The sequence below is a fragment of the Gigantopelta aegis genome, chromosome 4 (assembly GCF_016097555.1).
Source record: "Gigantopelta aegis isolate Gae_Host chromosome 4, Gae_host_genome, whole genome shotgun sequence".
In the NCBI taxonomy this organism is placed as follows: Eukaryota; Metazoa; Mollusca; class Gastropoda; order Neomphalida; family Peltospiridae; genus Gigantopelta; species Gigantopelta aegis.
Window position 1 is genome coordinate 118270734 of NC_054702.1, and position 27296 is coordinate 118298029.

The 27296-nt window shown below is 38.9% G+C and overlaps 1 protein-coding gene across 1 annotated transcript in view; it reads left to right on the forward strand.

Annotated features, from left to right (window-relative positions):
- The first annotated feature begins 21827 nt into the window (after positions 1-21827).
- Positions 21828-27296, forward strand: part of LOC121371906 (cyclic AMP-responsive element-binding protein 3-like protein 1) — a 47444-nt gene continuing 41975 nt past the window's right edge. The window contains exon 1 of the mRNA XM_041498147.1: positions 21828-22216. Coding sequence (XP_041354081.1) covers positions 22115-22216 — 102 coding nt within the window. The 5' untranslated portion in view covers positions 21828-22114. The remainder of the gene's footprint in view (positions 22217-27296) is intronic.

The window sequence follows — 27296 nt, forward strand, 5'->3', positions numbered from 1 at the left end:
TTATCCAGGTGATTTTGATATGATAGGACCACAACTCCAACACTTATCCGGGTGATATTGATATGATAATACCACAACTCCAACCATTATCCAGGTGATTTTGATATGATAGTACTACAACTCCCAACCATTATCCGGGTGATTTTGATATGATAGTACCACAACTTCCAACCATTATCCAGGTGATTTTGATATGATAGTCCCACAACTCCAACCATTATCCGGGTGATTTTGATATGATAGGACCACAACTCCAACCATTATCCGGGTGATTTTGATATGATAGGACTACAACTCCAACCATTATCCGGGTGATTTTGATATGATAGGACCACAACTCCAACCATTATCCAGGTGATTTTGATATGATAGGACCACAACTCCAACACTTATCCGGGTGATATTGATATGATAATACCACAACTCCAACCATTATCCAGGTGATTTTGATATGATAGTACTACAACTCCCAACCATTATCCGGGTTATTTTGATATGATAGTCCCACAACTCCAACCATTATCCGGGTGATTTTGATATGATAGTACCACAACTCCCAACCATTATCCAGGTGATTTTGATATGATAGTCCCACAACTCCAACCATTATCCAGGTGATTTTGATATGATAGTCCCACAACTCCAACATTATCCGGGTGATTTTGATATGATAGGACTACAACTCCAACCATTATCCAGGTGATTTTGATATGATAGGACCACAACTCCAACCATTATCCAGGTGATTTTGATATGATAGGACCACAACTCCAACACTTATCCAGGTGATTTTGATATGATAGTACTACAACTCCAACCATTATCCGGGTGATTTTGATATGATAGTACCACAACTCCAACCATTATCCGGGTGATTTTGATATGATAGTCCCACAACTCCAACCATTATCCGGGTGATTTTGATATGATAGGACGACAACTCCAACCATTATCCGGGTGATTTTAATATGATAGGACCACAACTCCAACCATTATCCAGGTGATTTTGATATGATAGGACCACAACTCCAACCATTTTCCGGGTGATTTTGATATGATAGTCCCACAACTCCAACCATTTTCCGGGTGATTTTGATATGATAGTACCACAAGTCCAACCATTATCCGGGTGATTTTGAGGTATAATATCCGCCCGGTTCCCTCCATTATTATTTTTAGTTAGGGTTAGGGGTTGGGGTTAAGGTTAAGGTTAAGCTTAAGGTTAAGGTTAATGGTAGGGTTAAGGGTTAAGGGTTAAGGGTTAGGGGAGGGGGGGACCGGGCGGATATTTTTCCGATTTTGATATGATAGTCCCACAACTCCAACCATTTTCCGGGTGATATTGATATGATAATACCACAACTCCATCCATTATCCAGGTGATTTTGATATGATGACGATGATCATACTGGATGTGATGATGATGTAATAATGTTTGAATTGGTAATACCACAACAGCTGTTTGCTTAATTACACCTGTTATTGACTTATCATTAAAGTGACATTGATGGTATACAGGGGAAGTGATTTAGCTCAGTCGGTTGAATGCTTGCTTGAGGTGCTTGTGTCGCAGGATTGAGCCACCTCGGTGGATCCATTCAGTTGATTGTTTTTTTTCTCATTCCAACCAGTGCACCCTAATTGGACAAAGGCCGTGGTATGTGCTTTCCTGTTTGTGGAAAAGCACACATAAAAGATCCCTTGCTGCATTAGGAAGAGGATAGCGGGTTAGCTCTGATGACTACTTATCGGAATTAACAAATGTTTGACATCCAATAGCTGATGATTAATTAATCAATGTACCCCAGTGGTGTCATTAAACAAAAGAAACTCCTGTTTTTATGGTAGACACTGTTTTAATAATGTGTTGTTTTTTCCAGGAACTCTGTCGACCACTGGACACTCTACGAACTTTGTGTTTTCCATGGAGGTACCGAGCAACGTAGACCAGAAACACTGGATCCAGCGTGGTGTGGCCATGTTGTGTGCTCTCAACTACTAACTGTCATCCCAGTCATATAGTCCATCCATGTTTGTGATTGTAAATAGAAACATTGCAGTTTACAGTCTTTACAAAGGAATAAATAAAAGTGAAACGCCCCAGAGATTCTTGTAATTGTAAAAACATTGACATTTGTTTTATTAGTATTGTTTTACAATGTATATTATTATGTTTAACTGTGATAGCCAGCTGGCAGAACATTTGATAGGTTTTCTGTGATAATATTCACAATAATATAATTTATTAATGTGAGCAAGTTACTAATGCAAAAAAATGGAATAATATATATATGTCTGTGTGTATAACATGTTGATTTGTTAAAATGCAAGCATTGTTTTACTGGACTAGTGGCATGCAGTTCCATTACTTGTGTGACTGTCAAAACAAATGCTAAATAAATGTTAAATAAAACTAAACTTTAAAAAAAATAACCCAGCATTTTCTCAGCTGTGAATTATTAGACTTGGTTTAAATCTTGAATATTTAGTAATCATCAAAGATGTGCTTTCTGGATTGGCCAACAGGTATAAGTCTATATTATACATTTTACAAATAAAACTATTCTCTATAAAGCCACAATGACTGAAATGTAATAAAAGTGGTATTTATAAATTGCTAACAGCAGAAATAAAAATAAACAAAAGGAGAGTTGCAGTTGCCAGACTTGCAGTGATAGAAATAAGCAGAATGTTTCACTAGTCCACTGGACAAGTACATCTACAAATCTGCTTGTCCATCAATATTTTTACTTGTCCAAATAAGTTGTTAGTTTTATTCAAGAGCAAGGACAATGTTTTTGATTGCTCAAAATTAAACAGCATTATATATTTTTACTTGTCCACTGGACAACCACTAAGGTTCATTTTGATTGTCCCAGCAGATTATGACTTGTCAGGACAAATGGATAAGTGCTTATTTCGAACATTGACTTGTAATAAAGTTCATACATCTTTGGTGACCTGTCCCATCATATGTGTGTTATTTTCATCATATACAGTAACCGTGTTCGACTTATTTATTTCTGTGTTAATAACGTGCTAGGTAAATGTGTGCGACACTTTCTACAAGCTGATTTCACACTGTTTCATGCATCGGTGAATAGTTTTACAACTGAAACCTGTTCCACTGGTTTGTACAGTACCGGTATCTGGGTATATTGTACTGAGTGGAATACCACTACTGCAGGTTGCCGTGTAGGAGCAGTGGTGTAATCTCTTGTTTGTCCGTCTGTCTGTCACTGTGTGATGCCGTTTCACAGATGTATTCAGTTGATTAGTCTAACCACTCGCCACTTCCTTGTACATGGCTTTTATAATACTGACCAGTGTGGCTGTGAGTTTACTATGTTAAAAAAAGGCTCAAAAATATATTTTTAATGTCTTGGGTAGCAGTATGCAGTTGGCTCTCATGTGTACCCAGGCGCGCAAAGAGTTCGCTTGTTGGTTTTGCACAGATCCATATTTGAAGGCTAATTATTTGGAATAGGAAGTAAATTATTAAGCTTAGTGATAGCCAAGAAGTTATTTTTAAAAATGACCATTGGTTTGTCACCAGCAGTGCAAATGGTTTAGCTGTAATGAGGCTTGGTATTCATACACCGGGTTTTCCTTGTGACAAAAGTGGGGCACAATCATTTTGAGTTATTTTCAAAGAATCTGATTTTGTGAAAAATATAATAGCTAAACTTTTATTCAAATGGTTTTTGTAAGGTTTGATGAGCAAAGTTTCCATAAATATGTGTGATATCCACCAACTCCCGCTTGGGGGTGGTTTGTGTGGGTGTGAACATTGTCAAAAATGCCCTCCAAGTCATGCAGTTTTGACACATTATGATGAAAGTAACACAAATATTTAACTAAAAATTAAGTTTTCTTTATAATTATGACCCTTTTTGTAATTTCCTTGAGACTAAAAATAGCTCTATCTTTCTTTATTTTTAAACCATAGGTGGGCATTTAGGATACCATGGGCTGGTATGCATACATATCAGCTGAAGATTCACAAATAACTCTGATCTGCTACCTTAGATGGGGTATTTTTTAGAAGTAACCAACATAAATACTGTTTTCCAATCAATATTGACAACCTTCAATAAATATTATTTGGTGGATAATTTTATTATTATCAGTAAATAACATTTTGCTCCTATGTCAGAAGATTGTGTTTTCTACTTTTTAGTGATTTCCCATCATTGTTACTGATTCAGAGTAAAAATATGTAAATATGTTGTTTAAAATAGGAATTATTATTACATATGGGACATACACTTGATATGGAATTGAAGCTCATTTAATATGTAATTATATCTCACATATTTATACAATTCAGTTCAATTTTAATTCAATTCAATTTATGCCCAATACTATACAATCTGGTGTCAGCAAACAGATATAAGAATTATATAACAGCAACAACAGAAAACTACAATTAATAATAACAATATGAATGTTACATACAAAATAAAATGTTCAGTATATATACATATAAAATAAAACAGTATTAATATACATATAAAATAAAGCTATTAATATACATATAAAATAAAACTATTATATACATATAAAATAAAACTTAATATACATATAAATGAAAACGGCATATAAACATATAAATAAAACTATTAATATACATATAAAATAAAGCTATTAATATACATATAAAATAAAACTATTAATATACATATAAAATAAAACTATTAATATACATATAAAATAAAACTTAATATACATATAAATGAAAACGGCATATAAACATATAAATAAAACTATTAATATACATATAAAATAAAGCTATTAATATACATATAAAATAAAACTTAATATACATATAAATGAAAACGGCATATAAACATAAATAAAACTATTAATATACATATAAAATAAAGCTATTAATATACATATAAAATAAAACTTAATATACATATAAATGAAAACGGCATATAAACATAAATAAAACTATTAATATACATATAAAATAAAACAGTATATTCTTCTTGTCAAACCATCTGTGATGTTTATTTGTTGTACAGGAAGATTTAAGGGTGTTGTTTGAAACAAAGTTGTTTTAGAGACTTTTGAAGTATACCTTCCCGGGTGTTTATCTCCGACAGTGGACATTTGTGTAGCATCTGGTTTATGGTTGATTGTTCCAAGTGAATCAATAAACAGCTTTCTTTGTGTTGCTTTGTTAGGCTGGCACAGCTGGCGGGTCTTACTAGTAATCGAAGTATTGATGGAACACAGCTGATCAACTGTACGGCTTGGTGATTAGCCGTCACAGCCGTAGTCTTGTGTTACCTGAACCATGTCCTGTTTCACCAGTCTCACTGCAGTGTACCACTGCAGCTAGTTTATATATTTATTTTACACTTCTCCTATTTAATGTGAATATTTTTACATACCATGTGCAACCAAAAACAATTTATATACGTTTTAAACCAGTATTGAAAAATTAAAGCGTTTTTAATTAATATTTTGTTTTGTTTTTTCTTTTGTGAAATTATTATTGTCCCCCCACGAAAAATATGTAGTTACTCTCAACATCACATAGTTCCATATGTCTGTGAACACATAATGTCTTGCGGAATAGAGATTATTATTCGAGCTTGTGTGTCGTACTGATTTTATGAAACGGGATTTTTGTATTGCCCGAGTGAGAGCGAGGGTAATACATGACTCCTGACACAAGTTTCGCAAAATCAGTACGAGTCACACGAGAGTGTAATAATTTATTTATTATTGTTGTTTTCTTTGTGAATAACAAGACCCAACTCAAAATGTTTCAGCCACAACTAGAAGGAGATGACGAAATGACATCATATTTCAAATGCACAGTCTGAGATAGGACTGAAGAAGAATTGTTATGACGTCGCTTCCCAAAATTACGTCATTACACTTGTTATTACACTTGTGGTTCGTATGATTATTATTAACTCGGTTATGTTGAACCAAATGGACAATAAAAAACGATTATGTGGCAATGCGGTTTGTATGAAAAATAAAAATAAAGGGTGTATACTACCAAATCAAATCCCATAGACCACAATAGTAACGTGGCGAAAACTCCTACCTGCAGCGTATCAATCGACATAAACGCCACAAATATGAATTACCACCCCTCGCCCTTAAAGTGAATCGGAAAAAAAATGGTGGTCAAGCTGATCATTTCACATATAACGGGTAGCGTCTACGACTACCCTAGTTCCACACAAAAATTGAGTAGGCTTACTTTTTTTTACAGGTACCCAATACATGTTTAACGCACAGGCTACTTGATAGTCATAATAGGTGGCATAAACTTGCATACATTTTTTGTCCAGATGAATATTTTTTTAACCAACACACATTTATCACCTATCAAAGGACTTGTAGTGTTAACTTCTCTATCAAAAGTTGTGTGCACCTCAAACTTTGACCCAGCCAGAAGTTATTTGGTTTAGTACTACCTAAAAACTTAAAAAAAAAAAAACATCACTAGAGCACATTGATTTATTAATTATCAGCTATTGGGTGTCAAACATTTGGTAATTTTGACATATAGTCTTGGAGAGGAAACCTGCAACATTGTTCCATTGGTAGCAAGGGATATTTTATATGCACCAACCCCCAGACAGGATAACACCTACCACTGCCTTTGATATACCAGTCATGGTGTTTATATAAGTGCATTTAAATATACGGTGCCGTGCTGGTCCGTGTTGACAGCGTGTGTCGCGACGGTGCCGTGCTGGTCCGTGTTGACAGCGTGTGTCGCGACGGTGCCGTTCTGGTCCGTGTTGACAGCGTGTGTCGCGACGGTGCCGTTCTGGTCCGTGTTGACAGCGTGTGTCGCGACGGTGCCGTTCTGGTCCATGTTGACAGCGTGTGTCGCGAGGACGTCGATATTCGCCGACTGTACCACTACAGTTTAACGTGGTGGACGCGCTTCATGTCCAGGTATTTATTGACGGCCAGTGACATATTGTGCAACTCAATATGGAGCCCGAGCGGTGAACGAATTTACAACACGACTGTCACACTGAATGATTGTGATACAGTTACTGTACAGTGTCGGAGGGAGAGAGAGAAAAAAACCTTTTGTATTATGTAGTTATTGGTCAATTACATAACTAATCATGTTTGTAAAAAAAAAAAATTAAAATTGTATATGCACATTACTTACCAGAAGGTCGTTCAGTGGCCGTGTCACATTTATAATTTCTTATAGAATATATACATATCAAGAGATACAGGAAAATATAACCAGTATGACACACGTGTGTCGTAATGATTCCCATGTGCACCACGAATGATGTAATTTTGGGAAGGGACGTCATAACATAATACGGCTTTCAGTCTTGGCTCTTGTGTAATCATATCTAAAATTACATCATTTCGTTGTCTAGCTGTGTGTAATCATATCCAAAATTACATCATTTCGTTGTCTAGCTGTGTGTAATCCTATCCAAAATTACATAATTTCGTTGTCTAGCTGTGTCTAAAACATTTGACATGGTCTTTTTTATTCATAAAAATAATATCATAGATAATGTGGATAAAAAAGAAAGTATTACATTTGCGGGTTAATCATATTGATTTTATGAAGCTTGGACAAAATTTACAAAAAACAAATGACTGACTATATACCTCATACCAGCAAAAATGATCGGTATTTGTTTTTGTGTCAATAATTCCAGCTCGATATATATATATATATATAAAGGAAAACTAATTGCGAAATAAAAAATAAAATGTACAATTTGCAAAAGCATTGGTTAAGATATAAATAAAAGATCAACATTTAAATATCTAAATGATTAATGTTTGCGCCACGAGATGCCAATAATATATGTCTTCTGTGTTCAATACCATGCAGGATGAAACAGTCTTCTATTAACCCGTCCATTTCGGGGGGAGGAAGGGGGAGGGTCTTCTGTGTTCAATACCATGCAGGATGAAACAGTCTTCTATTAACCCGTCCATTTCGGGGGGAGGGGGGGGGGGGGTCTTCTGTGTTCAATACCATGCAGGATGAAACAGACTTCTAATAACCCGTCCATTTCGGGGGGAAGAGGGGGGGGGGGGTCTTCTGTGTTCAATACCATGCAGGATGAAACAGTCTTCTATTAACCCGTCCATTTCGGGGGGAGGGGGGGGGGTCTTCTGTGTTCAATACCATGCAGGATGAAACAGTCTTCTATTAACCCGTCCATTTCGGGGGGAGGGGGGGGGGGTCTTCTGTGTTCAATACTATGCAGTTGACCACGCTTTAGTCCATTTGGGGGGAGGGGGGGGGGGGTCTGCGTATACCACAACAAGCAGTGCTCTATTAACATTTGGGGGGATTTCTGATATATTAGTACGTTTTAGACATTTGATCCGACAAGCATGTCTTTTGTAAGTACGTTCCGACATACCCGACAGTCTTTTGTGGACATATACTACTATACAGATTTAGAGTAGTTATGTTGAAAAGTACCGATAATATCCAGGCGCGTGTATAGAGGGGGTTTCGGGGGTCTAACCTTAACCCCCACTCCTCCACACATACCCCTTTGCTGAAAGGCATTTTTAAAAAATAGATCTCTCCCTCCCCACACAATTTAACGTCTCTACCACAACATAGACCTCTCCCTCCCCACACAATTTAACGTCTCTACCACAACATAGACCTCTCCCTCCCCACACAATTTAACGTCTTTACCACAACATAGACCTCTCCCCACACAATTTACGGTCCACACACCGGATACCGTAGATTGAATCTTGAATTATATAACTGGCCTCGGTTATTAGTATTTCCATCTTATCTTATTTCGTATCCCAAAACTAGCTTACTCCTACACAGTGTCAGTTTTAACGGCCTGATTTGGTATTAGTAACTACCCCATGTATCCGTAAAATATGTGTGTGTGTGTGTGTGTGTGGTGTGTGTGTGGAACTGGAAAATTTTTGAGACAAATGTCAGACCGCCCACATTTAAAACGATTCCATTCAGTTATTCACCCTCACTCATTAATTTTAATTCATCGCTCAGAATTGTATCATACGGAGATTTAGACCAAGGGGTTAGTTGTGATGCTCTAGTCAGGTTTTTAAGATACTCCACTACGAAAACCACACCGCCGAGATCCTTCAGTTCGGAGCTTGGTTGGATTTAAAGTCTACATTAAAGGGACATTCCTGAGTTTGCTGCAAATTTTAAGATGTTATCGACTAAGAGAGACATTTTAACATATCAAATATATTTTTCTGCATAAAATATTAGTGGATGTATGTTAAACGTGTTTCTGATACGTTCTAATATTTGTACTAGGTTAAATTTCATTTTATTTCCTAAATGGGTTTTTTAGTACGTACGAAATTATTGGAAGACAAAATCCAGTTTGGGCTCCTTACAAATATTAAGACGACCAGAAACACATTGAATATACAGACACTGATATTCTAAACAAGAAAATATATTTAATATGTAGGTTTAATTGTAGAAATATTTCATTAGTCGGAAACATTTACAATGTAGCAAACTCAGGAATGTCCCTTTAACCACACTGAACATTGTCTCAAACTGCACGTGTTGATAACACGATATACTCCTCTCCACGATATAGGTGGCCACTTCTTTCACGTAGCTTTTAATTGATTTTATATTTTCGTGTTTGCATCAGAAACCAAGTGCGTTTTGACGTGTCAACCCCGGTTTTGTACCGACTGCAGCCTTGAACTGTCTCCGTACACGTAACCAACCGAAACGACAATCTAGAAGAAATTACATCAGTTTAGATACCACAATATCTATGATAGTTTATTCGTGGTCGGGATATAAGTGTTTATAGAGGAAAATAAGATATTTACAACGTGTTGGAGAGTCTGGGGACAAGATGTTTGACCTGTCCGAGATGGACCTCGATTTACTGACCACCCTCAGTGACGAGTGGACAACGCTACAACAACACAAGGTGCGATATGCTTTTAAACAGTCGGTTTAGTCCTTTCAGAAATTATCAAATGGATTTGCAAACGGAATGTACGCCTATATGTAACCTCTCCACCAGATAACATTACATATTGTGGCTACCGTTATATATAATTCATATGCGTTGGAAGTGTGTGTGTGGGGGGAGGGGGGTGTTAATATTAATTCGCTTTACAACTTGGGAGGGTGGTTAATCTGTAAAGCTGGGAGCGATGCCTCGATCCTGCCCCCCCCCCCCCCCCCACCACCAACGCTTTTGACATTGGATGGTTTAAGAAAATACGTCCCATAACTGCCGTAAACAAAACTGAGTTTATTTTCTTTTGAACACGATGCCAATACAAATATAAATTTACACTGTGTGAAAAATTGAATATTATATAATTTTTATTTTATTGTTTTACTATTATAATTAAACATTTGACAATATTAAAATAATATTCCATATTATTATTCTTATTATTAGTAGTTGTAGTAGTAGTAGTAGTAGTAGTAGTAGTACACACACACACACACACACACACACATATATATATATATATATATATATATATATATATATATATATATATATATATTCTATAACTTACCCATGATATCCATGTCATAAACCCATGTGATAGTTTAGTGTATTAACCCGGTTAATATGTATGCAACTTTGCAATATTGAACTACCGGTTGTAATGTTTGCCCAATTAATTCACTATTATATATATATATATATATATATATATATATATATATATATATATACTCTTCAAACAAAAGAGGTAGAGGAACTCTAATAAGAATTTACAGCCATATATGTAATAACACCAGCCAGGTAAAGATAGAAAACCATCCTTCGAGAAATGGAAAACGTCAGCAGAGTTATATTAATATGAAGATTCTTGTGTGTATTTTCTCTTTATATATACGTGTATATATATATATGTACACATGTACTTGTATTCAAGGGTAAAATTTCGTGATTGAATGAATGAATGAATGAATTAATGTTTAACGACACCCCAGCACGAAAAATACATCGGCCATTGGGTGTCAAACTATGGTAATGCAAACAAATAAGGTGATGATCAACATCAATATTAAAATTCAAGATTTAAACAAAACCACAGTGTAAAGAACCGTGCAAAAACACAAATATCACAGATAGATACTGACTTTTATTCAAAATTTCAATTTGTGCTGTATTGGCCATTCTCAAAGAGAATGTTACACCCCTGCACCACGGTGAGGTTACAGCACGCGCAGGGGGATTTCGTGATTATGCATGAGTAAATTGTATATAAATACATATACTTCTATAATAGACTATATGAATATGCACGTATACATATATAGATTCGGTTTCCAGTGTGACGTCATTGTACTCAATCGATACGCGATAATGATGTCAAATTCTATTTTATCTGTGTAATCTATATTAAATTTAGGCCTATGTAGAGGGTTGTTAGACACGTGACTAGTGTTAACGCCTGCTGTTGGTTTCAGTAATAAATGCCAAAGCACAAGCACATAATTAAAACACTTAACGATATAATAGTCCCTCGCAGGAGTTTACGAGAGCACGCGGCGTTATGATTGTGAGCGTATTTCTAATGACATTTTAGTCTTTTGTCTCACTTCACCGCCCCTCGCCACGATTATTTTTAGTCTTTTGTCTCACTTCACCGCCCCTCGCCACAATTATTTTTAGTCTTTTGTCTAACTTGACCGCCCCTGTCGACGACTGTTTCATTCACTGCAAATGGAAAACCTATTCGTAAAATATTGCTTATTACTGTTATCTCGGTTTATATTCTCATCTAATTTTAATTGTCAGTGTCACCCTCGTATAATATAATGTGACAGATAGTATTAGTCTTTTCCTATCAAATATATACTGACGGAAAGAAATAAGGGAACACATACTACTAGTATTTAAGACCAAAATGAATTCACTAGATTATAGACATAGGCGCCAGCAACTCGGGTGGGGGTTGGGGTAGTGTGGTAAATGTGAGGTCTTATTATAGTTATTATGATATATGACCTTACATTTAATATAACTACCCCTATTGACGATTGACAACGCTACAACACTATGAATATATCATAATTTCTTCTAAGAATTCTAAAATGCATATACATTATTATGTAATTTTTATTAAAATGTTTTATATAAAAAAAAACACACAATGCAAAGGTTTTTCTCCAAAATGCTTCAATCGTATCATCAGGGAGAATAAAGTTACTCTGACCCTTCCAGCTTCAGAGTTTGTGAAAGTTCCCCCCACGCACACATACCCCACCCCTCTTCCATCCCCTGTGCTACAATAATTATGCCTGTAATTAGGTTCAAAGATGTAATATGGATAGATAGATAGATAACTAGTTTAACGTGCCCATATAGCACTAGGGTTTCGAACACGCCCATCCAGAGTCCGACCTCCGATAAGATCGGTGGTCTGACTCGGGATGGGTGTAATATGGATGTGTGTTGGATGTGAATGTCAGTTAAGTAGACCTACCTGGGGGATTGACTGCTAATAAAACGGTTAACTTATAATACTATGGATGACAGTTTTGGTTGTGTATCAGTCTATTTGTTTATTTGTTCTAGGGTTGACCACCCCGTAACAATGAGTGGCGCGTTACATGTATAAAACATAAACTAATAGATCAAAACACAAATAATCAACATACAAGCATGTACATGCGGTCAGTACCGATTGGTATGTACCTCCTGCAGACACACTAGCCATGCGGTCAGTACCGATTGGTATGTACCTCCTGCAGACACACTAGCCATGCGGTCAGTACCGATTGGTATGTACCTCCTGCAGACACACTAGCCATGCGGTCAGTACCGATTGGTATGTACCTCCTGCAGACACACTAGCCATGCGGTCAGTACCGATTGGTATGTACCTCCTGCAGACACACTAGCCATGCGGTCAGTACCGATTGGTATGTACCTCCTGCAGACACACTAGCCATGCGGTCAGTACCGATTGGTATGTACCTCCTGCAGACACACTAGCCATGCGGTCAGTACCGATTGGTATGTACCTCCTGCAGACACACTAGCCATGCGGTCAGTACCGATTGGTATGTACCTCCTGCAGACACACTAGCCATGCGGTCAGTACCGATTGGTATGTACCTCCTGCAGACACACTAGCCATGCGGTCAGTACCGATTGGTATGTACCTCCTGCAGACACACTAGCCATGCGGTCAGTACCGATTGGTATGTACCTCCTGCAGACACACTAGCCATGCGGTCAGTACCGATTGGTATGTACCTCCTGCAGACACACTAGCCATGCGGTCAGTACCGATTGGTATGTACCTCCTGCAGACACACTAGCCAAACTACCATCTTTAGGACGGCACAAAATGTACTACCCTTTCTACCCCTTTATCCAAAAAAACATTTATTAATGCACGAGAAAGGCTCAAAACAACAATAAAAGTAATTAAAATGTTGCAAAGTGCTAAACTATTTAATTTATTATCACAGTTAGCTATTTACTAAATTAGTTAAACTCTGTCTATTTGCAGGGGGTTATTATTATAGAATACTTCTCGAGCTCTCAAAGCATCGAAGACAAATTTACTTAATTTCCATTTATAAACATTACTTTTTGTATTCAGAAAGATTATCATTTTGCTTCTGTTAGGTTCACATCTGTATTTATTGGCAGATATTTAATTCTTAAATCATTACACAATGTACATATAAAAATAAAATGTAATTCATCTTCAGCTATATCAAGACAAACCCGTATCTGCAGAGGCGGAATGGGGGGGGGGGGAGAGTTACAATCTTTTGTGAGTGTGGGAATAGTCTCCACAGGCGCATATTTTCCAAGGGGAGCATGGCTCCACCCCCCTTGCAAATTTCGCTCGCCTCAGTGTAGACCCCCTGCATAAATTCCTGCTCACGCACCTTCTCTAGTGGGTGTAAAAAAACCCACCGTACATTTTCGTTCTTAAGTTAGGGAATACCCACCTCCCCCCGGTTCTAACAGGCCTGTGTAGTCAATATCAGCTGTTACAGTGTATGTGTTCTCTTATTTTCTTTCAATCAGTATACTAATATTCATTATTCTATATAATTACCATTGACATGGTGTATATAGAATTTGGTGGTGGTAGTACTAGAATAGAAAACAACTTTGTAACCTTGGAAAATATTTAAAACATGCATTACATTTAAGATCGCAACATGTATAACTGTCCATCCTCCAAATACACATCCACTTGCTTATGTTTATGCTGATGATTATCTATATATGACTTATAATAGTGTATATACTTGTATGCTTATGAGCCACACGGCTTAAAGTAAATAAACTACTACTACTACTACTACTACTACTACTAGTACAACTACTACTACTAGTACTAGTACTACTACTAGTACTACTACTAGTACTACTACTACTACTACTACTAGTAGTACTACTACTACTACTACTACTACTAGTAGTACTACTACTACTACTACTACTAGTAGTACTACTACTACTACTACTACTAGTAGTACTACTACTACTACTACTACTAGTAGTACTACTACTACTACTACTAGTAGTACTACTACTACTACTACTACTAGTAGTAGTACTACTACTACTACTATTACTACTACTACTACTAGTACTACTAGTACTACTACTACTATTACTACTATTACTACTACTACTACTAGTATGGTGTTTTAAGCCTATAAAAGTAATTACCTTCGCACCTCGTCATTAGTACACAACACCCCCCCCCCCCCCCCCCCCCCCATTATGTTTTGTGCAGTCGGTAAAGCGCTCGCCTCATGTGCTTCTGTCGTAGGATCGAATCCTCTCGGTGGATACTTTCTTTGGCTGGTCTTTTTTAAAGGCCGTGGTATGTGCTGCCATTCTTGTGAGATTATATGTCAGAATTACCAAATGTTTGACAACCAATAGCAGATGATTAATAAATCAACGTGATCTAGTGGTGTCGTTATACAAAATAATGTTCACCTTTCCTATGTACATATCTATCTATCTATCTATCTATCTATCTATCTATCTATATATATATATATATATATATATATATATATATATATATATATATATACTGAACAAAAAAAGAAACTTCCGATTTGTACGTATAGTATTTGCTGTGTTAAAGAATTCATTGTGTAATGAAATTATATAGGTAGTATTAGTTTTGAGCTGTATTATCAGGATTCATGAATTTTATCGATTATTTTTGCACTGTTAATCGTCGACAACGTGAAATTCAATTTGCACGTGCATGCATGGTTCGACATGGCCCGTGTAGTATTCGGTCAATTTGTTTTACTTGTCTTACTGACATTGTTGTCAAGTGAACGAAAACGCTCCAAAATGTGTAAAAAAATTAACGTTTTTTTACATCGTAGCATTTTTAGTATGCCAAGAATACCCAATAATTTACGCGAACAGGCGATTGGCATGCTTGATGCTGGCATGTCGACAGAAAACGTTGCAAGGCATGTTGGGAGTTTTAGTCGAGCGATACGATATCTTCGCGTAAGATGTCGAACGACAGGAAGCACCAACGACTTGCCACGTCGTGGACGTCCGCGTGTTACAACGCGTGGTCAAGACCGCTATATCATGAACACGCATTTGCGCAATCGATTCCAAACTGCCACTGCTACTGCTGCTAACACACCTGGGCTTCATAATAACCGAATCAGTGGGCAAACTGTTCGTAATCGTCTGCGGGAAAACGGTTTACATGCACGACGTCCTTACGTCGGATGCGTTTTAACGCAACGTCATCGTCTAAATCGTCTTAATTGGGCACGTGTACACATTCGTTGGATACGGCGACGCTGGAATACCGTTCTTTTTTCGGATGAATCCAGATTTTCTTTACAACGTGGTGATGGCAGGGTGCGCGTCTACCGTAGGAGAAATGAACGCTATGCTGACTGTTGTGTTCTTGAAAGAGATCGTTTCGGGGGTGGGGGTTGTGTCAAGGTCTGGACAGCCATTGCCCATGGTTATCGTCATTGATGGTAATTTAAATGCTCAACGTTACCGCGATGACATTCTCGCTCATCACGTCATTCCTCTGTTCCATAACAACGCCAACATCTCGATTTTTCAGCATGATAATGCCACCTCTCATACAGCTAGAGACACTGTAAATTTTCTTAGGACAAATAACATTGATTTCATTGATGACTGGCCCGCTAAAAGTCCTAATCTCAACCCCATCGAGCATGTCTGGGATAGTCTGGACAGACGATTGAGGCGTCGTCCCAACCCACCCGCTAACGTCAACAAACTTCGTCAAGCGCTCATTCAGGAATGGAACAATATTCCACAGGCAGAAATCAACACTTTAGTCAATTCTATGCGCCTGCGATGCACTGCAGTGGTCAATTCAAGAGGTGGACATACCCGTTATTAAGTGGGTGGGTTTTTTTTTAAACCCATACCACACTTGGTCAAAATTTCTCCCAGTTTCTGTTAACCTATGGCCATGATTTTTGCACCAAACGATGCATCATGGAACACTCTTTAAACGCATATATAACAATTATTCCCCCGGTTTGTTTTCATCAAGTTATGTTCAAGCAAAGTTAGCGGAAGTTTCTTATTTTGTTCAGTATATATATATATATATATATATATATATATATATATATATATATATATATATATATATATATGGTAAATAATAACACCCATGCTACCCCATTGACCTGCCGCCTGTTCGAGTCCAGTATGAACTGTTTAATAAAACTAACTGTAACATGCTGCAAGCGACAGACATGAACAAGGGTTGAAACACCAGACTAATTGAAAACACATGTCTATTAAAGCAGGGATCGAGTTTAGACAGGCCAGCCAAACCATGATTTATATCACACACATGGCATGGTGGTCCTAGACGTGTTTGGGTGGCAGTGTGTGTGAGAAAGTGTAGAACCAACTTGTTACCGAACATACAGAGAATATCGTTCTAGACGTGTTTGGGTGGCAGTGTGTGTGAGAAAGTGTAGAACCAACTTGTTACCGAACATACAGAGAATATCGTTCTAGACGTGTTTGGGTGGCAGTGTGTGTGAGAAAGTGTAGAACCAACTTGTTACCGAACATACAGAGAATATCGTTCTAGACGTGTTTGGGTGGCAGTGTGTGTGAGAAAGTGTAGAACCAACTTGTTACCGAACATACAGAGAATATCGTTCTAGACGTGTTTGGGTGGCAGTGTGTGTGAGAAAGTGTAGAACCAACTTGTTACCAAACATACAGAGAATATCGTTGTAGCCAGTGCACCACGACTGGTATTTCAAAGGCCGTGGTATGTGTTATACTGTCTGTGGGATGGTGCATATAAAAGACATGGTATGACCACGTGACTTGTACAACTAATCAAAACGCGTTTTATTAAGATTGTTTCCTGTCCATGAAACTTTTAAAAGTGAAAAAGGAACACAGTCTGTATCGTGTGTATTGTTGTAATTGACAATGTAAAAACTTCTTGTTACTGCATTTTATAGAAGTCTACTTCAAGTTGAATATTAATATATACTTACAGTATTGATTTGTTGACATTATGCAATGACAAATGTCAGAATAACATTTATCAAACGTACGTCAGTGGATGAAAAACATCGTGAGCTTACGGTGTTTTTTGTTGTTTTTAAAGCCACTAGCCTATCGAGCTACTGGTTTTGCATTTGTCACTAGCCCTGTGTTAAAAAGCACTAGTCCCGGGCTAGCGGATTTGTCGAACTCTGTAAAAGATCCCTTGCTACTAATGGAAAAATGCAGTGGGTTTCCTTTCTAAGACTATATGTCAAAATTATCAAATGTTTAACATCCAGTAGCCGATGATTAATAAATCAATGTGCTCTAGTGGTGTCGTTAAACAAAACGCTATTTTCCATTCCAACCAGTGGTCCACAACTGGTTCATCAAAGGCCGTGGTATGTGCTGTCCTGTCTGTGGGGAAATGCATATAAATGACCCCTTGCTGCTTATTGGAAAGAGTAGCCTATGTGGCGGCAGCGGGTTTTCTCTAAAGAAATATGTCAGAATGATCATATGTTTGACGTCCAATAGCCGATGATAAGATAAAAATCAATGTACTCTAGAGACGTCGTTAAATACAACAAACTTTAAACAAAACAAACTTTAATACTGGGAATAATTACAAACTTGAACCCCTACAGTCATACCCATTTCAATCAGTGTCATACGACCATCAAAGACTGTAGTATATGCTATCGATGGGCGTAAGCGGTGGCGGGGTGGAGTTCGGACGAACCTCCATGCTGAGACTAAAACAAGTTTTACAGTGCAATGTTAGGCTATTCATATTATAGGTTTCCAGGGAAAATATATCCAAAACGGCCAGCTAGGGTCATATTCGACCCCTGTCAGGTCCAGACTACGTTATGTCACTGCTATCCCGTGAATATAAGAGATCCCTTGCTGCTATTGGCAGGTGTCCGTGGCTAAGGTGGTTGGTATTGGGTTCGCTTCCTAGCACCGGCTCCCACCCAGAGCGAATATAACGACTTAGTGGATGGGTGTGAGGCCACCATTACAACTTCTCTCTTACTAACCACTAACAACTGAACATAACCCGCTGTTCTGGACAGACAGTCTAGATAGCTGATGTGTGCGTGCAGGACAGCGTGCTTGAACTTGTACGTGTGTATTTTGTATAACTATGTTGTATTATTTATGTTATGTATTCAGCTGCTGAGTTGTATTATTTATGTTATGTATTCAGCTGCTGAGTTGTATTATTTATGTTATGTATTCAGCTGCTGAGTTGTAAAACTCAAAGCAAATAAAGAACTTGAACCTTAATTGGATGTAAGCACGAGAATAAGTAGAAATGAATGAAGGAGTAGCCTACATGACCATCATTGTGAATATTAGCCCGAGTACTGTGACTGTAAGAGAGCTAGACGGACATTTGGACGGGCTAATAACTGTCAGAGTACTCGGGCTATGTGAATATTAGCCCGATGCTGTGACTGTAAGAGAGCTAGACGGACATTTGGATGGGCTAGTAACTGTCAGAGTACTCGGGCTATGTGAATATTAGCCCGAGTACTGTGACTGTAAGAGAGCTAGACGGACATTTGGATGGGCTAGTAACTGTCAGAGTACTCGGGCTATGTGAATATTAGCCCGATGCTGTGACTGTAAGAGAGCTAGACGGACATTTGGACGGGCTAATAACTGTCAGAGTACTCGGGCTATGTGAATATTAGCCCGAGTACTGTGACTGTAAGAGAGCTAGACGGACATTTGGACGGGCTAGTAACTGTCAGAGTACTCGGGCTATGTGGATATTAGCCCGAGTACTGTGACTGTAAGAGAGCTAGACGGACATTTGGACGGCTTAGTAACTGTCAGAGTACTCGGGCTATGTGAATATTAGCCCGAGTACTGTGACTGTAAGAGAGCTAGACGGACATTTGGACGGGCTAGTAACTGTCAGAGTACTCGGGCTATGTGAATATTAGCCCTAGTACTCTGACTGTAAGAGAGCTAGACGGACATTTGGACGGGCTAATAACTGTCAGAGTACTCGGGCTATGTGAATATTAGCCCGAGTACTGTGACTGTAAGAGAGCTAGACGGACATTTGGACGGGCTAATAACTGTCAGAGTACTCGGGCTATGTGAATATTAGCCCGATGCTGTGACTGTAAGAGAGCTAGACGGACATTTGGACGGCTTAGTAACTGTCAGAGTACTCGGGCTATGTGAATATTAGCCCGAGTACTGTGACTGTAAGAGAGCTAGACGGACATTTGGATGGGCTAGTAACTGTCAAGAGTACTCGGGCTATGTGAATATTAGTCCGAGTACTGTGACTGTAAGAGAGCTAGACGGACACTTGGACGGGCTAATAACTGTCAGAGTACTCGGGCTATGTGAATATTAGCCCGAGTACTGTGACTGTAAGAGAGCTAGACGGACACTTGGACGGGCTAATAACTGTCAGAGTACTCGGGCTATGTGAATATTAGCCCAAGTACTCTTGACTGTAAGAGAGCTAGACGGACATTTGGACGGGCTAATAACTGTCAGAGTACTCGGGCTATGTGAATATTAGCCCGAGTACTGTGACTGTAAGAGAGCTAGACGGACATTTGGACGGGCTAATAACTGTCAGAGTACTCGGGCTATGTGAATATTAGCCCGAGTACTGTGACTGTAAGAGAGCTAGACGGACATTTGGACGGGCTAATAACTGTCAGAGTACTCGGGCTATGTGAATATTAGCCCGAGTACTGTGACTGTAAGAGAGCTAGACGGACATTTAGACGGGCTAATAACTGTCAGAGTACTCGGGCTATGTGAATATTAGCCCGAGTACTGTGACTGTAAGAGAGCTAGACGGACATTTGGACGGGCTAGTAACTGTCAGAGTACTCGGGCTATGTGAATATTAGCCCGAGTACTGTGACTGTAAGAGAGCTAGACGGACATTTGGACGGGCTAGTAACTGTCAGAGTACTCGGGCTATGTGAATATTAGCCCGAGTACTGTGACTGTAAGAGAGCTAGACGGATATTTGGACGGGCTAGTAACTGTCAGAGTACTCGGGCTATGTGAATATTAGCCCGAGTACTGTGACTGTAAGAGAGCTAGACGGATATTTGGACGGGCTAGTAACTGTCAGAGTACTCGGGCTATGTGAATATTAGCCCGAGTACTGTGACTGTAAGAGAGCTAGACGGATATTTGGACGGGCTAGTAACTGTCAGAGTACTCGGGCTATGTGAATATTAGCCCGAGTACTGTGACTGTAAGAGAGCTAGACGGATATTTGGACGGGCTAGTAACTGTCAGAGTACTCGGGCTATGTGAATATTAGCCCGAGTACTGTGACTGTAAGAGAGCTAGACGGACACTTGGACGGGCTAGTAACTGTCAGAGTACTCGGGCTATGTGAATATTAGCCCGAGTACTGTGACTGTAAGAGAGCTAGACGGATATTTGGACGGGCTAATAACTGTCAGAGTACTCGGGCTATGTGAATATTAGCCCGAGTACTGTGACTGTAAGAGAGCTAGACGGATATTTGGACGGGCTAATAACTGTCAGAGTACTCGGGCTATGTGAATATATAATACAAACTCGAGTGTGGGCTGCTTAATATAATCGAGTAGCTCAGCGCTCGCTTGAGGCGCAGTCAAAATTACTAAATGTTTGACATCCAATAGCCGATGATTAATAACTCATTGTGCTCTAGTGGTATTGTTAACAAAACAAACTTTATAATCGGGCCGGCACACTATATTGTCAAAAGGCGTTAGGCGATCAAGATTAATGATGGGGGCGGGGCGGAACATTGACTTACATGATTCTAAATACGAAGCAAGACAATGAGGGAGGTAAATCTTCCCCGGAAATAATTATTGGTTAATACTTAATGGTAATTTCTTAAATTGCAGTTTCGAAAATAAAAGTATATAGTATAAGCCAATAAAATAAAAAAATAAAAAAATATTTAATACATCCCAACAAAATATATAAATTAATGGTAGAGCTATATATATATATATATATAAATGTTCAACATAGTTCTGTTTAATGCGCTAACCCTATTTGTAAAGTAGTACACTGTTTAACTTAGTACTGCAAATTTACAGTTACGTTAATAACGCACAACTGTCATGAAGTTAACCACGTGCTGCAATGTTTATTATGTTATATTTAGCTCAAACGATCACATGACAGACCAAGAAATGAATACTTATTCCTGATTGGTTAAATTAAGTAGAACACAGACGTGGCTTTTGTATCTTGGTGCGTTGTTGTTGCATATTCATGAATATTCTATTGTTTTGATTCCTTAATATTAAACTTCAGAAAGTGCTGCTAACTTCGATGGACATATGTTCGACTTACATCAACAATTTTGTTGGTCAGAAATATCAATACTACAACAGCTGGAGCTTTTAACAAATTTTTCTGTTCAAGTGGGGAGTTCCTCGCGCGGATGTATATTTCAATAGTGTGTACTTCGGTTCGGCCTTACAATTTCTAGCCGAGGACGACGACGGGCTGTTTTCGCGTTTCTCCAGATTTTCACCGGATTCGACCCATCCCGTGGGGTAACATCCTAACGGATACCTCTAGGGACTCCGACCATGGACCTTCTCTACGGAAGTGATGAAAAGTTTGGCGACTTGGACGACTCAGACATGTCTGAGCTGTTGGAAAGCGACGTTTTTCCGACCAGCGCAAACATGGTAAGCGTGTGACAGCCAGGCCGTATGATACATGCCCGCACGTGGGCTACCATATGGTTCTTAAACTAACGGCTTCTTTCTCACTTTAGCTAATTGGTTTTAGAGTTTTAATCAGGGTATGAGACAAATAACATGGGACTAAATTGTTGTTTATTTTATTATAATCTGTGGGATCTCCGTATCCACCATGTGTTTGAAAATTGGAAACGCCCATATGTTTACAAAAGTTGTTGCGTGCTTCAGCCTTCACTGCTTGAGTGACTCTTTTTACAGTTTCTGTTTGACAGCGTCTTTTGTTGGCTTTCCTATATACCCAACTGTCACGACTCACGATTTTTGAAAGGGTGTGTCCTCACTTGTGTGTGTAGTAACCAAAACACCTTCTACCCCCTTAGAAATTCACCTTTGAATGCAGACATATAGGCCCTATTACAGTTACATTATATATGTCCAGAAATTTTTGATTATTATTTTTGTGGTGTTAAAATTTTATTCTATAGAATATTTATGTAATCATTTACAATATATGCATTAGGTTTTAATCTCCATAGTAATGTGTTATATTAAACTGAAAGTAATAATGACGATTACCAACATGAATCCATCCAGTCTCGTGCTAAGTTGAACAAGATGCCTACAGTCACAACTCCGCTTTAGCTAGGACACTAAACAAGTCATTAATTGGATGTCTGTTATGTGATTTTGTTTTGGAAATCGAATTATGTTCTCAATATTACATATATTTTTGGCTTCTCACTACAGGTAACAATTCAGTGACACTGGAAATAAAGTGTCATTTCACTGACAGATTAGTGTTTGGGTATAAAGTGTGCCGGATGGCACTCAGTACGGTGAATGTTCCTGTTTTTAGTAAAACCTCAGTTAGTAGAGCACTGAATTTTTGAACACAGGACTTGTGTACAGACAGTTCCAGGTTCAAATCCCTTAAGTGGAGGTTGATTTTAATCTGGAATTTGTATTAGCTGACAGAATTAATGGAAGGATTCCCACCTGTTGCCCCCATTATATTGATACATTTATGATTTATAAAGAGGGAACCTAACCCTAAATCTAACCCTAACAATAGGGGGTAAGAGATATTTTACCAAATTGGAAATGATGCAATTGTGTCTGTTATTGTGATTACTGAACATTGTACTGTGTAGTTCCCATTAACCCAAGATAAGCCTTCTTGGTCAAAGGTAGCTTGTTGTACCCACTCAAAACAGTGGTGAACTCAACCTACCATTTACAATGGTCACTCTGTGATGGTCTTTCACTGCTGTCAAGTGTTGTTCTACTTGGTAGTCGTACTTGTTTGTGTTTATCATGTGTTAAAGTTCTCTCTAATCAGCAGTGTGATTGTGTCATGTTGCTAGAGTACCCGATTCAGTGTCAGTGATGTGATGATAACCAAACAGGGTTGACAACGTCACTGTTTAATAGTTCACAATGGTGTAGCAATTGTTTACATTTACACAGCAAATCAGGTCTAGTTCCAGGTGAGCGGAACATTTCGCCAAATCAAGAACCCAGGTATTTCTTAGCATAATAACAATTATCACAGCAAATCAGGTCTAGTTCCAGGTGAGCGGAACATTTCGCCAAATCAAGAACCCAGGTATTTCTTAACACAATAACAATTATGACAGCAAATTTTATTCACCCAATTAAAATAAATAAATTTAATAGCCAGGCCCATAGCTTATTTTGCATCTGTCACATTTAATAGCCATATTTTGCATGTGTGTGGGTCATCTAGGTATTTGATGAGACCTTTGAAACATAGTGTATTTAGGGGTGGTGGGGGAGGATGTTCAGGGAAGGCCTAAAACACAATGTCCTTGCATCTGGAACTTAAATATTAATATTTTTTTTAATTAAAGAACATGATTTTGGACTCTTTTAAATTGGAATGCAAGATAATTGTTAACATCAACTATCTGTGTAGCCAGTGAGAAGTAAAAACTATGGACTAATTAATGCAAGAGCAAACCCAGAAACAATTTGTATTTGACCATATGTGGAGGTTAGTGCTGTAGGATATTCTGGAGGCAAGTAGAATGACATATTTATAAACTCATCTTTCTTCATCTACTGGAGTGGCACAGAGCCCAGTGGTAAATTGCTCGCCTGATGTGCGATCTATCTAGAATCAATCCTTGCAGGTGGACCCAGTGGGCTGGTGTTCCAGCCAGTGCCCGATGCACAGTTCGTGTAACACAGGCTGTTGTAGGTACTATCCTGTTTGTGGGGTGGCGTATGTGAAAGCTCCATTGATAGTAATTGAAAAGAGTAACTCATGGAGTGGTGGCAGCGTTTCCCCATCTCATTATCTGTATGGTCTTTAACCATATGTCTGTCACCATATAACCCATGGAGTGGTGGCAGTGTTTTCCCCATCTCATTATCTGTATGGTCTTTAACCATATGTCTGTCACCATATAACCCATGGAGTGGTGGCAGTGTTTTCCCTATGTCTGTCACCATATAACCAATGAATGGTGGCAGTGTTTTCCCCATCTCATTATCTGTATGGTCTTTAACCATATGTCTGTCACCATATAACCCATGGAGTGGTGGCAGTGTTTTCCCTATGTCTGTCACCATATAACCCATGAATGGTGGCAGTGTTTTCCCCATCTCATTATCTGTATGGTCTTTAACCATATGTCTGTCACCATATAACCCATGGAGTGGTGGCAGTGTTTTCCCTATGTCTGTCACCATATAACCCATGAATGGTGGCAGTTTTTTCCCCATCTCATTATATGTATGGTCTTTAACCATATGTCTGTCACCATATAACCCATGGAGTGGTGGCAGTGTTTTCCCTATGTCTGTCACCATATAACCCATGAATGGTGGCAGTGTTTTCCCCATCTCATTATCTGTATGGTCTTTAACCATATGTCTGTCACCATATAACCCATGGAGTGGTGGCAGTGTTTTCCCTATGTCTGTCACCATATAACCCATGGAGTGGTGGCAGTGTTTTCCCTATGTCTGTCACCATATAACCCATGAATGGTGGCAGTGTTTTCCCTATGTCTGTCACCATATAACCCATGGAGTGGTGGCAGTGTTTTCCCCATCTCATTATCTGTATGGTCTTTAACCATATGTCTGTCACCATATAACCCATGGAGTGGTGGCAGTGTTTTCCCTATGTCTGTCACCATATAACCCATGGAGTGGTGGCAGTGTTTTCCCCATCTCATTATCTGTATGGTCTTTAACCATATGTCTGTCACCATATAACCCATGGAGTGGTGGCAGTGTTTTCCCCATCTCATTATCTGTATGGTCTTTAACCATATGTCTGTCACCATATAACCCATGGAGTGGTGGCAGTGTTTTCCCCATCTCATTATCTGTATGGTCTTTAACCATATGTCTGTCACCATATAACCCATGGAGTGGTGGCAGTGTTTTCCCTATGTCTGTCACCATATAACCCATGAATGGTGGCAGTGTTTTCCCCATCTCATTATCTGTATGGTCTTTAACCATATGTCTGTCACCAGATAACCCATGGAGTGGTGGCAGTGTTTTCCCTATGTCTGTCACCATATAACCCATGAATGGTGGCAGTGTTTTCCCCATCTCATTATCTGTATGGTCTTTAACCATATGTCTGTCACCATATAACCCATGGAGTGGTGGCAGTGTTTTCCCTATGTCTGTCACCATATAACCCATGGAGTGGTGGCAGTGTTTTCCCCATCTCATTATCTGTATGGTCTTTAACCATATGTCTGTCACCATATAACCCATGGAGTGGTGGCAGTGTTTTCCCTATGTCTGTCACCATATAACCCATGAATGGTGGCAGTGTTTTCCCCATCTCATTATTTGTATGGTCTTTAACCATATGTCTGTCACCATATAACCCATGGAGTGGTGGCAGTGTTTTCCCTATGTCTGTCACCATATAACCCATGAATGGTGGCAGTGTTTTCCCCATCTCATTATCTGTATGGTCTTTAACCATATGTCTGTCACCAGATAACCCATGGAGTGGTGGCAGTGTTTTCCCTATGTCTGTCACCATATAACCCATGAATGGTGGCAGTGTTTTCCCCATCTCATTATCTGTATGGTCTTTAACCATATGTCTGTCACCATATAACCCATGGAGTGGTGGCAGTGTTTTCCCTATGTCTGTCACCATATAACCCATGGAGTGGTGGCAGTGTTTTCCCCATCTCATTATCTGTATGGTCTTTAACCATATGTCTGTCACCATATAACCCATGGAGTGGTGGCAGTGTTTTCCCTATGTCTGTCACCATATAACCCATGAATGGTGGCAGTGTTTTCCCCATGTCTGTCATTATTTGTATGGTGGCAGTTTAACCCCATGTCTGTCACCATATAACCCATGGAGTGGTGGCAGTGTTTTCCCTATGTCTGTCACCATATAACCCATGAAGTGGTGGCAGTGTTTTCCCCATCTCATTATCTGTATGGTCTTTAACCATATGTCTGTCACCATATAACCCATGGAGTGGTGGCAGTGTTTTCCCTATGTCTGTCACCATATAACCCATGGAGTGGTGGCAGTGTTTTCCCCATCTCATTATCTGTATGGTCTGTTAACCATATGTCTGTCACCATATAACCCATGGAGTGGTGGCAGTGTTTTCCCCATCTCATTATCTGTATGGTCTTTAACCATATGTCTGTCACCATATAACCCATGGAGTGGTGGCAGTGTTTTCCCTATGTCTGTCACCATATAACCCATGAATGGTGGCAGTGTTTTCCCCATGTCTGTCACCATATCCCCATGGATGATTATCTGTATGGTCAGTTTTTCCCTATGTCTGTCACCATATAACCCATGGAGTGGTGGCAGTGTTTTCCCTATGTCTGTCACCATATAACCCATGAATGGTGGCAGTGTTTTCCCCATCTCATTATCTGTATGGTCTTTAACCATATGTCTGTCACCATATAACCCATGGAGTGGTGGCAGTGTTTTCCCTATGTCTGTCACCATATAACCCATGGAGTGGTGGCAGTGTTTTCCCCATCTCATTATCTGTATGGTCTTTAACCATATGTCTGTCACCAT